Source organism: Oncorhynchus nerka, linkage group LG18 (genome assembly GCF_034236695.1).
Source record: "Oncorhynchus nerka isolate Pitt River linkage group LG18, Oner_Uvic_2.0, whole genome shotgun sequence".
Lineage (NCBI taxonomy): Eukaryota > Metazoa > Chordata > Actinopteri > Salmoniformes > Salmonidae > Oncorhynchus > Oncorhynchus nerka.
This window is the reverse complement of record NC_088413.1, coordinates 39,798,270-39,813,109: the sequence shown is the minus strand read 5'-3', so window position 1 is coordinate 39,813,109 and position 14,840 is coordinate 39,798,270. Positions and strand designations below refer to the sequence as shown.

The 14,840-nt window shown below is 45.4% G+C and overlaps 1 protein-coding gene across 3 annotated transcripts in view; it reads left to right on the top strand.

Moving 5' to 3' along the window:
* LOC115145955 (tau-tubulin kinase 2) overlaps window positions 1-14,840 on the top strand; it is a 34,604-nt gene that overhangs the window by 6,990 nt on the left and 12,774 nt on the right. For 2 of the 3 annotated variants that reach the window (XM_029687662.2, XM_029687661.2), the window contains exons 4-11: window positions 3,189-3,403; window positions 4,991-5,095; window positions 5,314-5,472; window positions 5,698-5,823; window positions 11,587-11,744; window positions 11,959-12,169; window positions 12,277-12,503; window positions 13,974-14,589. In XM_029687662.2, coding sequence (XP_029543522.2) covers window positions 3,189-3,403; window positions 4,991-5,095; window positions 5,314-5,472; window positions 5,698-5,823; window positions 11,587-11,744; window positions 11,959-12,169; window positions 12,277-12,503; window positions 13,974-14,589 — 1,817 coding nt within the window. Of the gene's footprint in view, window positions 1-3,188; window positions 3,404-3,495; window positions 4,536-4,664; window positions 4,837-4,990; window positions 5,096-5,313; window positions 5,473-5,697; window positions 5,824-11,586; window positions 11,745-11,958; window positions 12,170-12,276; window positions 12,504-13,973; window positions 14,590-14,840 lie in introns of those variants that run through there. The other variant, XM_029687663.2, reaches the window with a different exon arrangement.

The following is a 14,840-nucleotide window of genomic DNA, read 5'->3' as shown; positions in this document are numbered from 1 at the left end:
CGTGTATGGTAGGCCTTCTCACACTTCTCGAGCATTTGTACGCCGTCAAATATAATGATGCCGGGAATGGGAGGAGGAAAAGGACGAGAGGGAGAGAGGGAAGATGTGGTCGAGAATGTAGTGAAAGATTGAGTGTACGGGAGAGTAAGAGTGGGGTCTCTCCCTGTGCTGAAGGGTGTGGCCGGAGTCGGGCTGTGCGGCAGAGTCCCATGAGACGTGCACACACACACACACACACATAAATCAGCATGGGCCACGGGCAAGCTGTCAGAGGCGAGTTGTGGGCTGGTTGGGGGGGGGCAGTGGAGCACATTGGATGGCCAGTAGAAATACAGTGGGGCAAAAAAGTATTTAGTCAGCCACCAATTGTGCAAGTTCTCCCACTTAAAAAGATGAGAGGCCTGTAATTTTCATCATAGGTACACTTCAACAGTGTACCAGACAGTGTTGACAGACAAAATGAGAAAAAAAATCCAGAAAATCACATTGTAGGATTTAATAAGTATTTGGTCACCTACAAACAAGCAAGATTTCTGGCTCCCACAGACCTGTAACTTCTTCTTTAAGAGGCTCCTCTGTCCTCCACTTGTTACCTGTATTAGTGGCACCTGTTTGAACATGTTATCAGTATAAAAGACACCTGTCCACAACATCAAACAGTCACACTCCAAACTCCACTATGGCCAAGACCAAAGAGCTGTCAAAGGAGACCATAAACAAGATTGTAGACCTGCACCAGGCTGGGAAGAGTGAATCTGCAATAGGTAAGCAGCTTGGTTTGAAGAAATCAACTGTGGGAGCAATTATTAGGAAATGGAAGACATACAAGACCACTGATAATCTCCCTCGATCTGGGGCTCCACGCAAGATCTCACCCCGTAGGGTCAAAATGATCACAAGAACGGTGAGCAAAAATCCCAGAACCACACGGGGGGACCTAGTAAATTACCTGCAGAGAGCTGGGACCAAAGTAACAAAGCCTACCACCAGTAACACACTACGCCGCCAGGGACTGCAGTGCCAGACGTGTCCCCCTGCTTAAGCCAGTACATGTCCAGACCCGTCTGAAGTTTGCTAGAGAGCATTTGGATGATCCAGAAGAAGATTAGGAGAATGTCATATGGTCAGATCCTGTCCTACCTGACAGGTCGCTCCTACCAGGTGGCGTGGCGAGAATCTGTCTCCTCACCACGCGCTCTCACCACTGGCGTCCCAGGGCTCTGTTCTAGGCCCTCTCCTATTCTCGCTATACACCAAGTCACTTGGCTCTGTCATAACCTCACATGGTCTCTCCTATCATTGCTATGCAGACGACACACAATTAATCTTCTCCTTTCCCCCTTCTGATGACCAGGTGGCGAATCGCATCTCTGCATGTCTGGCAGACATATCAGTGTGGATGACGGATCACCACCTCAAGCTGAACCTCGGCAAGACGGAGCTGCTCTTCCTCCCGGGGAAGGACTGCCCGTTCCATGATCTCGCCATCACGGTTGACAACTCCATTGTGTCCTCCTCCCAGAGCGCTAAGAACCTTGGCGTGATCCTGGACAACACCCTGTCGTTCTCAACTAACATCAAGGCGGTGGCCCGTTCTTGTAGGTTCATGCTCTACAACATCCGCAGAGTACGACCCTGCCTCACACAGGAAGCAGCGCAGGTCCTAATCCAGGCACTTGTCATCTCCCGTCTGGATTACTGCAACTCGCTGTTGGCTGGGCTCCCTGCCTGTGCCATTAAACCCCTACAACTCATCCAGAACGCCGCAGCCCGTCTGGTGTTCAACCTTCCCAAGTTCTCTCACGTCACCCCGCTCCTCCGCTCTCTCCACTGGCTTCCAGTTGAAGCTCGCATCCGCTACAAGACCATGGTGCTTGCCTACGGAGCTGTGAGGGGAACGGCACCTCAGTACCTCCAGGCTCTGATCAGGCCCTACACCCAAACAAGGGCACTGCGTTCATCCACCTCTGGCCTGCTCGCCTCCCTACCACTGAGGAAGTACAGTTCCCGCGCAGCCCAGTCAAAACTGTTCGCTGCTCTGGCCCCCCAATGGTGGAACAAACTCCCTCACGACGCCAGGACAGCGGAGTCAATCACCACCTTCCGGAGACACCTGAAACCCCACCTCTTTCAGGAATACCTAGGATAGGATAAAGTAATCCTTCTCACCCCCCTTAAAAGATTTAGATGCACTATTGTAAAGTGGCTGTTCCACTGGATGTCTTAAGGTGAACGCACCAATTTGTAAGTCGCTCTGGATAAGAGCGTCTGCTAAATGACTTAAATGTAAATGTAAAATGTCAGATGAAACCAAAATATTACTTTTTGGTAAAAACTCAACTCATCGTGTTTGGAGGACAAAGAATGCTGAGTTGCATCCAAAGAACACCATACCTACTGTGAAGCATGGGGGTGGAAACATCATGCTTTGGGGCTGTTTTTCTGCAAAGGGACCAGGACGACTGATCCATGTAAAGGAAAGAATGAATGGGGCCATGTATCGTGAGATTTTGAGTGAAAACCTCCTTCCATCAGCAAGGGCATTGAAGATGAAACATGGCTGGGTCTTTCAGCATGACAATGATCCCAAACACACCGCCCGGGCAACGAAGGAGTGGCTTCGTAAGAAGCATTTCAAGGTCCTGGAGTGGCCTAGCCAGTCTCCAGATCTCAACCCCATAGAAATCTTTGGAGGGAGTTGAAAGTCCATGTTGCCCAGCAACAGCCCCAAAACATCACTGCTCTAGAGGAGATCTGCATGGAGGAATGGGACAAAATACCAGCAACAGTGTGTGAAAACCTTGTGAAGACTTACAGAAAACGTTTGACCTCTGTCATTGCCAACAAAGGGTATATAACAAAGTAGTGAGAAACTTTTGTTATTGATCAAATACTTATTTTCCACCATAATTTGCAAATAAATTCATTAACAATCCTACAATGTGATTTTCTGGATTTTTTCCCTCATTTTGTCTGTCATAGTTGCAGTGTACCTATGATGAAAATTACAGGCCTCTCTCATCTTTTTAAGTGGGAGAACTTGCACAATTGGTGGGTGACTAAATACTTTTTTGCCCCACTGTATACACGTGCTGTATCAGATTGAGGTTAGATGATGGTTAGATTAGATTATGCTTGATCGTTTTATCAAATCTATTCCATTTGAATTGTATTCCATTCTCCCCCAGGTAAAGACCACGTGTGTCGCTTTGTTGGGTGCGGCCGCAATGATCGCTTCAACTACGTGGTGATGGAGCTTCAGGGTCGTAACCTGGCCGACCTGCGGCGGAGTATGACGCGGGGCACCTTTACAATCAGCACCACCCTGAGACTGGGACGACAGATACTAGAAGCTATAGAGAGCATCCACTCTGTTGGCTTCCTGCACCGAGACATCAAACCGGTGAGACTGGGTCAGAGGTGTGTGTGTGGGGGGGCTGTTGCGGTGACCGTTTTACCCGCCACACCGGCAGTCATGACCGCAGTAAACTCCTAGGTGACTGTTGAGTCACGGTAATCTCCTCTTATGCACTCAGGACACATGTTGGTGGTACCCAACTCGCTAACGATCATCAGGTCACTAATGGCGTGGTACTCAGGTCTCTGTTGTCCCTCTAACCACTCTGACATCAATGCAAATACAATTGAAAATCACGTCAAACACTAGTCATCAAAACAGTATGTGCTTTTAAAACTTACCTCACTGTGATCGATCACTTTGAAGAATGAAGTTCAACAACAGGTTGAAACTGAGTGGAAAACGTGGTCGTTGTGGATGTTGTGTTAAAGCCCAACGCAAGGAAATGGACAACGCTTTCTAAGGTGATGATTCATTCAGAACACTCATATGCATTTTAGAGCTTATGCGTACGCAATATGCATAGGCATACTGTATATATGATCCCAAGCCCGTTAAAAAATGTCAATAATGATTGTGCTGTTATACAATGCATAGCCTACCGCATATTACACATGGCAGAAAAACATACAAAAAATACTGATTTTAAGATTTCGTTGGTACATCATTTATAGGACCTGTTTCAAATTGTAATTTTTATGCTCAACATAGCCACTTCATATGTGCACTCTCGCTCCGGAATGGGAAAAATATCCTTTCTATTTTATTCAGCTAAGTTCAATTCTATTCTTGTTACTATACAATCATATAATATTGTCACGTGCTCCCTCTCTGGCCTTTAGGTCACCAGGCTGCTCGTTAGGGCGCACACCTGTCACCAGCAGTACGCACATAATGACACTCACCTGGACTCCATCACCTCCTTGATCACCTGCCCTTTATATCACTCTCTTTGGTTTCTTCCCCAGTCGTCATTGTTCCTGTTTCATGTCGGTGCGCTGTTCGTGATTCTTGTTTTGTTCATTTATTTATGAAATGTATTCACTCCCTGAACTTGCTTCCCGACTCTCAGCGTACATCGGTACAAATATAAAATAATGGCATGGGACTTATACAAATATCTAGTCTGCTAAATGAACAAGCCTACAGCCTATGGAGCACAGCCAGATAACATACAGTAGGCCAACTCATATTCTGTTCTTCTGAAATACATTCTCTTTATGTCGTAATGTTTCTTTAGACCTGCCTAAAATAGTTATTGTGATGTATTTTCAAATGATTTAATATGCTTTTTCTTTAAATGTAGATTTTTCCGGACGGTCTGCATCAGTGGCTTGTATGCGGCTTGTATGTGTGGAGGCCTGGAGATGCTAAACATGTTCATGTTAATTAATGGTCCGTTACCATGAGACCGGCAGACTTTTGCATGGCAATAACTGGCTGCCAAAATGTCATGACCGCCACAGCCCTATGAGCGGGTATGACTTTTTGGAAAGAAGAGATGTATATCTGTGTTAGTGAAGAGAATCAGACTCATAGTTGTTATTTAAATCCTTTCTCTCTCTCTCTCTCTCTCTCTCTCTCTCTCTTTCTTTATCTCACTACCTTCTTCTTTCCCCATCTCTCTCCTAGTCCAACTTTGCCATGGGCCGTTTCCCCAGTACCTGTAGGACCTGCTACATGCTGGACTTTGGTCTAGCTCGCCAGTTTACTAACTCCTGCCAAGAGGTCCGACCGGTAAGCGTCTGTGGTGCTGAGTGTGGTTAGACACTGGGGGTCGGTTTTTCCTGACACAGATTAAGCCTAGTGCTAGACTAAAAAGCATTCTTAATGGAGAATCTCAATTGAAATAGCTTCTTTAGTCCAGGACTAGGTTTCTATCTATGTCCGGGAAACTGGCGGTGTCTGTTTGTTTGTCATCCAGCAGCTTGTGAAGTCTCTCTTTCTCCCCCCAGCCACGACCAGTAGCAGGGTTCAGAGGTACAGTCCGCTACGCGTCCGTCAACGCACACAAGAACAAGGAGATGGGTCGGCATGACGACCTGTGGTCTCTCTTCTACATGCTGGTGGAGTTCATGGTTGGCCAGTTGCCATGGAGAAAGATCAAAGACAAGGTAAGCATCTAGCTTGAACATTCCATCCCGTACACCAACCAATCAGCAGTCTCCGAAACAATAGTCAGGCTACAGACGTACACGACTCGTAGTGGCAACATTGCCTTTAGCTAAACACTAACTTATGTCACAGCTCTGACGTCACTGCATATGAATGCACTCGTGCTCCTGTGTGCATAGATCAAAAAAAATAGTTCCACTGTAACATGTGTGAACCCTCCCCAGGAGCATGTAGGGAAGCTGAAGGACACCTATGACCACAGGCTCATGCTGAAACACCTGCCTGCTGAGTTCACGGTCTTCCTGGATCACATCTCTAACCTGGACTACTTCACCAAACCAGACTATCAGGTAACTGTGTGGGCGGGTGGTAGCATGACATATCTCTCTCCCTGAGCCTACTGCATGTGTGTGTGTATACAGTACCTGTATCTTTGAACTGTTTACAACTAAGCACTGTGTTAGTTCCATGTGTGTCAATATACAGGAAGTCACAGTTAGGGCTGTTGCGGAGACCGTATTACCGCCGCGCTGGTGGTCACGAGTCGTGAAGGTAGTCAAATTCCACGTGAGCGTTTAGTCACGGTAATTAGGCTTCTCCAAGCTCTGATGCTGCTGGTGATTGTTAGTAGCCTACCAAAGGTGGTGACTGTGGCACTCTATTGTCCCGCTAATCACTCTGACATCAATGCAAATGTCTTTGAAAATCGAATCAAACACTTCATGAGCTGATGTAGCGCAACATTTCAATAGGCTATGCAGTTGCGTGAGATAACAGAGTGAAGGCTTCTACTTGAGAGGAGGATTAGTTTTCTATAGGCTAGGCCTACTGTATTTCTTTCTTGTATTACTTTCCTAATATTAAGCACACTGCTTCTCTTTACAACAGGAGTATAGCCTACCTGACTGGCATGAAAATCAACCATGGGGAAAAGCGTCCTCCATTCGCTATTTAAGTGGATAGATGATATGTATTTTTTCCCACTGTCCCGGTTTTGATTACAGGTGCACGATAATGGTCCATTCTAAATCAAAACAAATGTCACACACATATTATTTAGTGTATGTAAAGACCAGATTAAATCAAGAATAGTCTGATGGGTGACAATATTAGCCCATCACTTGTGAATTATATTTTTTGACTTGTGAATGATGCCCAGCATAAGAAACAATGTCTTTTCTTGCGACATTTTTCGAATCATAGTCGCACACCTCGTGTAGCCTAGCCCGTTGACCTATATGTTTTAATAAGGTTTGTATCACAACTAAAGTGGATAGAGCCTGAAATACATAAGCAGCGCGTGAGTTTCAAGATCATTTTCACCATAAAAATGCACCTTTATAATAAAAGCATTACATTCATAATCGCATTTGCGGTCACTTTTGATAATGGTGTTTTCCGCTAATGCAACATTCGCGCTTATAGCCTACTACCGTGTGCGCATTGCTGCGCTTATAATGTGAAGAAATAGACTAATAGTTGATCAACATTTTAAGTTAAACGTTCTGATCTGTTGCGTCAGCCACATTGTATAAAAAAACTTTTTTTCATGCTAGTGGTTATATTCATTTGGGCTCTATCGCATCCCATAGCAGTCCCAGACTAAGTTTGGAATATTGATTTCTTGCACAGAATAGAATAAGTCGACCTTTTGTACTATGGGAGATAGTAGATTGACATAGGCGAGTATTTTTGCTGTTCTTTAGGCCTACTCATCTTGTTGGCAGATGAAAGGTAAATGTGGACAGTTCATTCAATATCTTCAATATGCACCTCGGAATTGGATAAGGAGGCGAGCAGTTATGTCCCTGATGTGTCTGTCTTCACTTGTAGCCTGTGAGAAAGACCCAATCACATGATGGAGCGCGCAGCACTCAACGAGAAGGGTACAATGGCCTCTGGCCGCAAAAGGCATGGCTTTCTTTTTAGGGTGCATTACCTCCACACAAAGGGGATGCCACCGTGAAATTCTAGGCATTATCAAGTGCTTGTCAAATTGGGAATGAGTGACTGATGTGGTGTGTACAGCCTGGGCAAAAAAACAAAGCAGAGCTCATGCCTTTCAAGCAACTTTTTTTCAAATCATCATTAGTCTCATCATGCAGCCTTACAATGTATTAAAGATCTAAACATATAGCTCAAAGTTTGCAAAACACCTAAAGTTACATTAACTCTAAATTAAGCGTATAGGAGTACCAATTTATTTGTTAACCGTTCAATACAGAATAGCCACATGTGCATCCTTTCTATTTTATTCAGCTTTGTTAAATTGTATTCTTCAAACTATAAAATAATGCTACGGAATTCTAAGTAAATCTTGTCTGCTAAATGAACTAGTGTAGCCCACAGACATTTGACAAAGCCAGAGAAGGACCTAACATAAGGACAACTCAGAGTATGTTATTCTTTTCTTCTGAAATAGACCACATTTTCTTCATATCACGCTTCTTTAGACCTGTCTAAAATAAATAATGGGTTTATTGTGAAGGTGTAGGCTTCAACACTGAAGCATGCATGAGAACACCAGCTGTTCCGGACGACTGTGTGATCATTCTCTCCATAGCCGATGTGAGCAAGACCTTTAAAAAGGTCAACATTCACAAAGCCGCGGGGCCAGAAGGATTACCAAGACATGTACTCAAACCATGCGCGGACCAACTGGCAAGTGTCTTCACTGACATTTTCAATGTCTCCCTGGCCGAGTCTGTAATACCTATCTATGTTTCAAACAGACCACCATAGTCCCTGTGCCCAAGGAAGCGAAGGTAACCTGCCTAAATGATTACCGCCCCGTAGCACTCATGTCGGTAGCCATGAAGTGCTTTGAAAGGCTGGTCATGGCTCACATCAACACCATCATGCCAGAAACCCTAGACCCACTCCAATTCGCATACTGCCCCAACAGCTCCACAGATGATGCAATCTCTACTGCACTCCACACTGCCTTTCCCACCTGGACAAAAGGAACACCTATTTGAGAATGCTTTTCATTGACTACAGCTCAGCGTTCAACACCATAGTACCCACAAAGCTAAACACCTCCCTGGGACTAAACACCTCCCTGAAGTGGAGCGGGTCGAGAGTTTCAAGTTCCTTGGTGTCCACATCACCAACAAACTATAACGGTCCAAACACACCAAGACAGTTGTGGAGAGGGCATGACAACACCCCCCCCCCCTCCTCCCCTCAAGTGACTGAAAAGATTTGTCATGGGTCCCCAGATCCTCAAAGTTCTACAGCTGAACCATCGAGAGCATCCTGACCGGTTACATCACTGCCTGGTATAGAAACTGCTCGGCATCTGACCCTAATGGCACTACAGAGGGAAGTGGGTTCAGCCCGTACATCATTGGGGCCAAGCTTCCTAACATCCAGGACATATATACTAGGCGGTGTCAGAGGAAGGCCCAGACTCCAGTCAGCCGTCATAGACTGTTCTCTTTGCTACCACACGGCAAACGGTACCGGAGCACCAAGTCTAGGACCAAAAAGCTCCTTAGCAGCTTCTACCCCCAAGCCATAAGACTGCTGAACAACTAATCAAATGGCCACCCAGACTATTTACATTGCCCCCCCTTTGTTTTTTACACTGCTGCTACTCGCTGTTTAATATCTGTGCATAGTCACTTTACAAATGACCTCGACTAACCTGTACCCCTGCACATTGATTCGGTACTGGTACCCACTGTATTAGAGGTCGACCGATTTATGATTTTTCAACACCGATGCCGATTATTGGAGGACCAAAAAAGCCGATGCCGATTAATCGGACGATTTTATTATTATGCTTTTTTTTTGTAATAATGACAATTAGAACAATACTGAATTAACACTTATTATAACTTAATATAAAACATCAATACAATCAATATAGCCTCAAATAAATAATGAAACATGTTCAATTTGGTTTAAATAATGCAAAAACAAAGTGTTGGAGAAGTAATATGTGCCATGTAAAATATGTGCCATGTAATAAAGCTAACGTTTAAGTTCCTTGCAGAACATGAGAACATATGAAAGTTGGTGGTTCCTTTTAACATGAGACTTCAATATTCCAAGGTAAGAGGTTTTAGGTTGTAGTTAATAAAGTATTTATAGGACTATTTCTCTCTATACCATTTGTATTTCATATACCTCTGACTATTGGATGTTCTTATAGGCACTATAGTATTGCCAGTGTAACAGTATAGCTTCCGTCCCCCTCCTCGTCCCTACCTGGGCTCGAATCAGGAACACATCGACAACAGCCACACTCGAAGCATCGTTACCCATCGCTCCACAAAAGCCGCGGCCCTTGCAGCGCAAGGGGAATAACTACTCCAAATCTAAAAGCGAGTGACGTTTGAAACAGTATTAGCGCACACCCAGCTAACTAGCTAGCCATTTCACATTGGTTACACCAGCCATTAGGCTGATAGGCTTGAAGTCATAAACAGCGCTGTGCTTGCGAAGAGCTGCTGGCAAAACGCACGAAACTGCTGTTTGAATGAATGATTACGGGCCTGCTGCAGACTGCTCTATCAAATCAGACTTAATTATAACATAATAACACACAGAAATACGAGCCTTTGGTCATTAATATGATCGACTCTGGAAACTATCATTTCGAAAACAAAACGAAAACAAAACGTTTATTATTTCAGTGAAATACGGAACCGTTCGGTATTTTATCTAATGGGTGGCATCCCTAAGTCTAAATATTCTTGTTACATTGCACAACCTTTAATGTATGTCATAATTACGTAAAATTCTGGCAAATTAGTTCGCAATTAGCCAGGCAGCCCAAACTCTTGCATATACCCTGACTCTGCATGCAATGAACGCAAGAGAAATGACACCATTTCACCTGGTTGATATTGCCTGCTAAACTGGATTAGTAGTTATAACTAGTGATTGATTGTTTTTTATAAGATAAATTTAATGCTAGCTAGCAATTTACCTTGGCTTCTACTGCATTCGTGTAACAGGCAAGTTACTTAACTGCGGTTGCAAGATTGGAACCCTGGCTGACAAGGTGAAAATCTGTCGTTCTGCCCCTGAACAAGGCAGTTAACCCACAGTTCCTAGGCAGTCATTGAAAATAAGAATGTGTTCTTAACTGACTTGCCTAGTTAAATAAAAGGTATTCAAAAAAAAAAAATATATATATATATATATAATATATATTTTTTAATAATCAGAAATCGGCGCCCAGAAATACCGATTTCCGATTGTTATGAAAACTTGAAATCGGCCCTAATTAATCGACCTCTACCCTGTATATAGCCTCGTTATTGTTATGTAAATTGATTGTGTTACTCTTTGTTTGATTCAAAACATGTTTTACTTTAGTTTATTTCGTAAATATTTTATTAACTCTATTTCAACTGCGTTGTTGGTTAAGGGCTTGTAAGTAAGCATTTCACGGTAAGGTCTACACCTGTTGTATTCAGCGCGTTTGACAAATAACATTTGATTTGATTTTATTATGTTACATGGATTTATTAGACTTGTTCAAATGTAGATTTTAGCCAGCAGATGCTAAATGTGTTTATGTTAATTCACGGTCAATTACCGTGAGACCGACAGTTATTTGCTTGACAATCACCGGCTGACTAAATTTTGTGACCGTCACAACCCTACTCACAGTCAATTGTTGTCTACAGAATAAAGACAGAATAAAGAAGGATTTTTAAGCCTTGAGACAATTGAGACATGGATTGTGTATGTAAAAAAATGGAAGTGCCTTTGAACAGGATATGGTAGTAGATGCCAAGCGCACCAGTTTATGTCAAGAACTGCAATGCTCCTGGGTTTTTCACACTCAACAGTTTCCTGTGTGTATCAGAAATGGTCCACCACTCAAATGGCATCCAGCCAACTTGACACAGCTCTGGGAAGCATTGGAGTCAACATGGACCAGTATCCCTGTGGGGTGCGCAACTCAATATTAGGAAGTTGTGCTGATTGTCTACATAATCTTGGATTGTCTTCAAAATGTCATAGCAATGAGTGTCTGAATGTCTGATCCCTCTTGGAGTACTAAGTATCAGTCAGCCAGTCAGTCAGTGATGTCGTACAAGTCCTTAGGTATCTCAGGATATGACATCATGTGACTTCCTGTTGTGTTGTAGCTGCTGATGTCAGTGTTTGACAACAGTATGAAGACCTACAACGTGGTGGAGAATGACCCGTATGACTGGGAGAGGACTGGGTCTGATGGCACTCTGAGCATCAACGCCACAGCCACCACACCACAGCACCACACACGCCTCACGCCTGCACACATGGGGTAAGAGACTGGGAATCATGGACTAGCTGTTTGAAAGTCCACTGAGGGTTTAGGGGTTTCTTGTTTCTTTCACAATCGCACACTGGTTTTAAAAACAACTATCACTTCTTTACAGAATGAATGAATTAATTAATCTACCTGTTGAATGAATGGATTAATCTTCCAGTTGCTGTCAGTTAGTGACACCATAGTAACCTCTACTCTATGATTCCAGAATGGCGAATGCGTCCCTGGTCCCTGGGGACCTGGCGAGGGAGAACACAGATGACGTGCTGCAGGACGAGCAGCTCAGTGACAATGGGGAGAACAACCCTCCTCCAGACCGCCTCCCTGGATCCCCCAGCATGCCTCGGGCCAACCAGGAAGCTGACGTCTGGGAGATGCTGGACCGTGACCGCAACCGCATCAGGACAGCTGTCTGGAAGGTAAACACACACACGTGAACACACCCACGCACACATACACACCAGCACACATGTATACACACACCCATATCCTTTACCACTCCATCCCCTGGTTCCATCCCCACCAGGCAGCCACAGAGGAGGAGCACAGCAACAACCAGGGGGGTCTCCAGAGCCCACACGCCAACCCCAGTCTGGGCTCTCCTGTCCGGGTACACTCTGAGATGGTGGGGGCCTCCGGGCAGGACGGTGGTGGTCCTCTGCTCAGGAAGCTTCGTAACATCCACAGCTTTGAGCTGGACAGGAGGTTGACCCTAGAGGCCAAGCCCAGCCCTGAACGCTTCCTGGAGGCATGGTCAGTACCCTTACTAACCCCCTGTATCTCTATGCTTCTACACTATTACTTACAACCAGGAATGGGACTTAGCTGAGAAATACATATATTAGCACTAGAAAGCTGGGATCCTCCTCTTTCTAGTGGCAACCATCAGAACTCTGCTTTCACACGGGATTGCATGTAGAAATCTCTGGGCTTATATAGAACACTTATTTCACTTCACGCGTCAACCCGTTTGAGGAGCAGGATTTCGCTGCGTGACAGGTGATATTCCACCTAAACTCTGTATGCCATGGGCTCTCTAACCCAGTTCCTGCAGCTACCTAGTGATTCATTTTGGGAAACTAAGTGAAATCTGTTTGGGAACATCGACAGAAATGTTTTCCCAACTAAATATATTTTATTAAGCTGTTGACAGCCCCTCTCTCTTTACGCGCTTGGGAATGGAATGAACAAATTCACTATAGACAAACTACTGAGCCACCCTGCGCAATCCGTGAACCAACATCATCGACTTGGCCTATACGTTCTCTCCCAGACTCATGGATAGAACATTTGGAGCGTAGCATAAGGTAACCAGGGCATCCAGTATGCATAATAACACAGTCCACGCTCAAAGGTGATTACTAGAGTTTTGTTGAATTTTGTATATTAGGCTATTGTATAACAGCACAATTGTTATTTTAATTCAGGCTTGTTGGGGGGGATTGAGTATAAACTCTAAAATGCAATGGGTGTTCTACATGCAACTTCTTAAATGCTGAGAATGAATCACCACTTTAGTAAGCGTCCATTTCACTGTATCCAATTGGTAGTTACAGTCTTGTCTCATTGCTGTAACTCCCGTACGGACGTGGGAGAGGCGAAGGTCAAGAGTTGTGCGTCCTCTGAAACACAACCCAACCGAGCCGCACTGCTTCTTGACACAATGCCCACTTAACCCGGAAACCAGCCGCACCAATGTGTCGCGATGGGACAAGGACATCCCTGCCGGCCAAACCCTCCCCTAATCCGGACGACACTGGACCAATTCTGCGCCGCCCCAGAACCTGGACTTGAACCCAGAATCTAGCTAGCACTGCGATGCAGTGCCTTAGACCACTGCGCCACTCGGGAGGCCCTAGATGATAAGTGTTTGTGATTTTCAATTGTATTTGCATTGATGTCAGAGTGGTTAGAGGGACAACAGAGACCTGAGTACCAGGCCATTAGTGACCTGATGATCGTTAGATAGTTGGGTACTTCCAACACATCAGTGCCATTCATGTCAAAGCGCACAGATTACCGTGACTCAAACGGTCACGTGGAATTTGACTGCGGTCATGACTGCAGGTGTGGAGGTAATACGGTCACCGCAACAGCCCTACTCCTGTCCTGTCTTCTCTGAATGCCCTGACTGTAAGTCGCTCTGCATAAGAACACCTGCCAAATGACTAACATGTTAATGTCTTTCTGTCTGTCTGTCTGTCTGTCTTTCTCTCTCTCCAGCTCAGTGAAGCAGCAGGGTTGTGGGCAGCAGCAGCAGGAGAAGGGGTCTGAGGTGGGCCAGGGTGTGTCTGTACCTGCTGTTGGTGCCACAGCTCTAGGTCGAGCTGGTGGTTCTGACCGAGTCTGGCACTACGACGAGGAGTTCATATCTGGTGGTGGCACCAACGGTAGCTCGCCCAAACCTGTCTCCCCTCACTCCCCTGGCTCCCTGGAGCAAGGCGAGAGGGCACCCAGCAGTGGAGGCTTCGTGGCCCTCAACCTGAGCTCCGGCAGGGGTGAGGTGGACTCCAGGGAGTGGGTGATGGTGGAGAGGCCCAGCGAGTCCCCAGGGACAGGAACTGGGGCGAAGGCTACGACCAGCCCCTCTGAGGAGGAAGAAGAGGACCTGGAGGTGCTGGAGGTACCCCTGGGGGCAGGGCAGGGGTCAAGGGGGAGCCCAAGTCCTGGTCAGGTCCATGGGGACAGGAATGGGAACCTCCAGGGGTCACCAGTGTCCAGGACAGGACCCCCTAGAGTGGACAGGCTGGAGCTGAGTGTGGGACACCCCCCTGGAAGCCTGCCCCCCATCACCCCGACTAGCCCTGCTGAGGGCCTGGCTGAGGAAGTTCTCACACAGGTAAGGACCTCATGGACTAGTATTACACAGTTCACTGTAACACACTATATTACATACCTCACTGTAACACACGCCACTATTATATTACACACCTCACTGTAACACACTTCACTATTATATTACACACCTCACTGTAACACACTTCACTATTATATTACACACCTCACTGTAACACACTTCACTATTATATTACACACCTCACTGTAACACACTTCACTATTATATTACACACCTCACTGTAACACACTTCA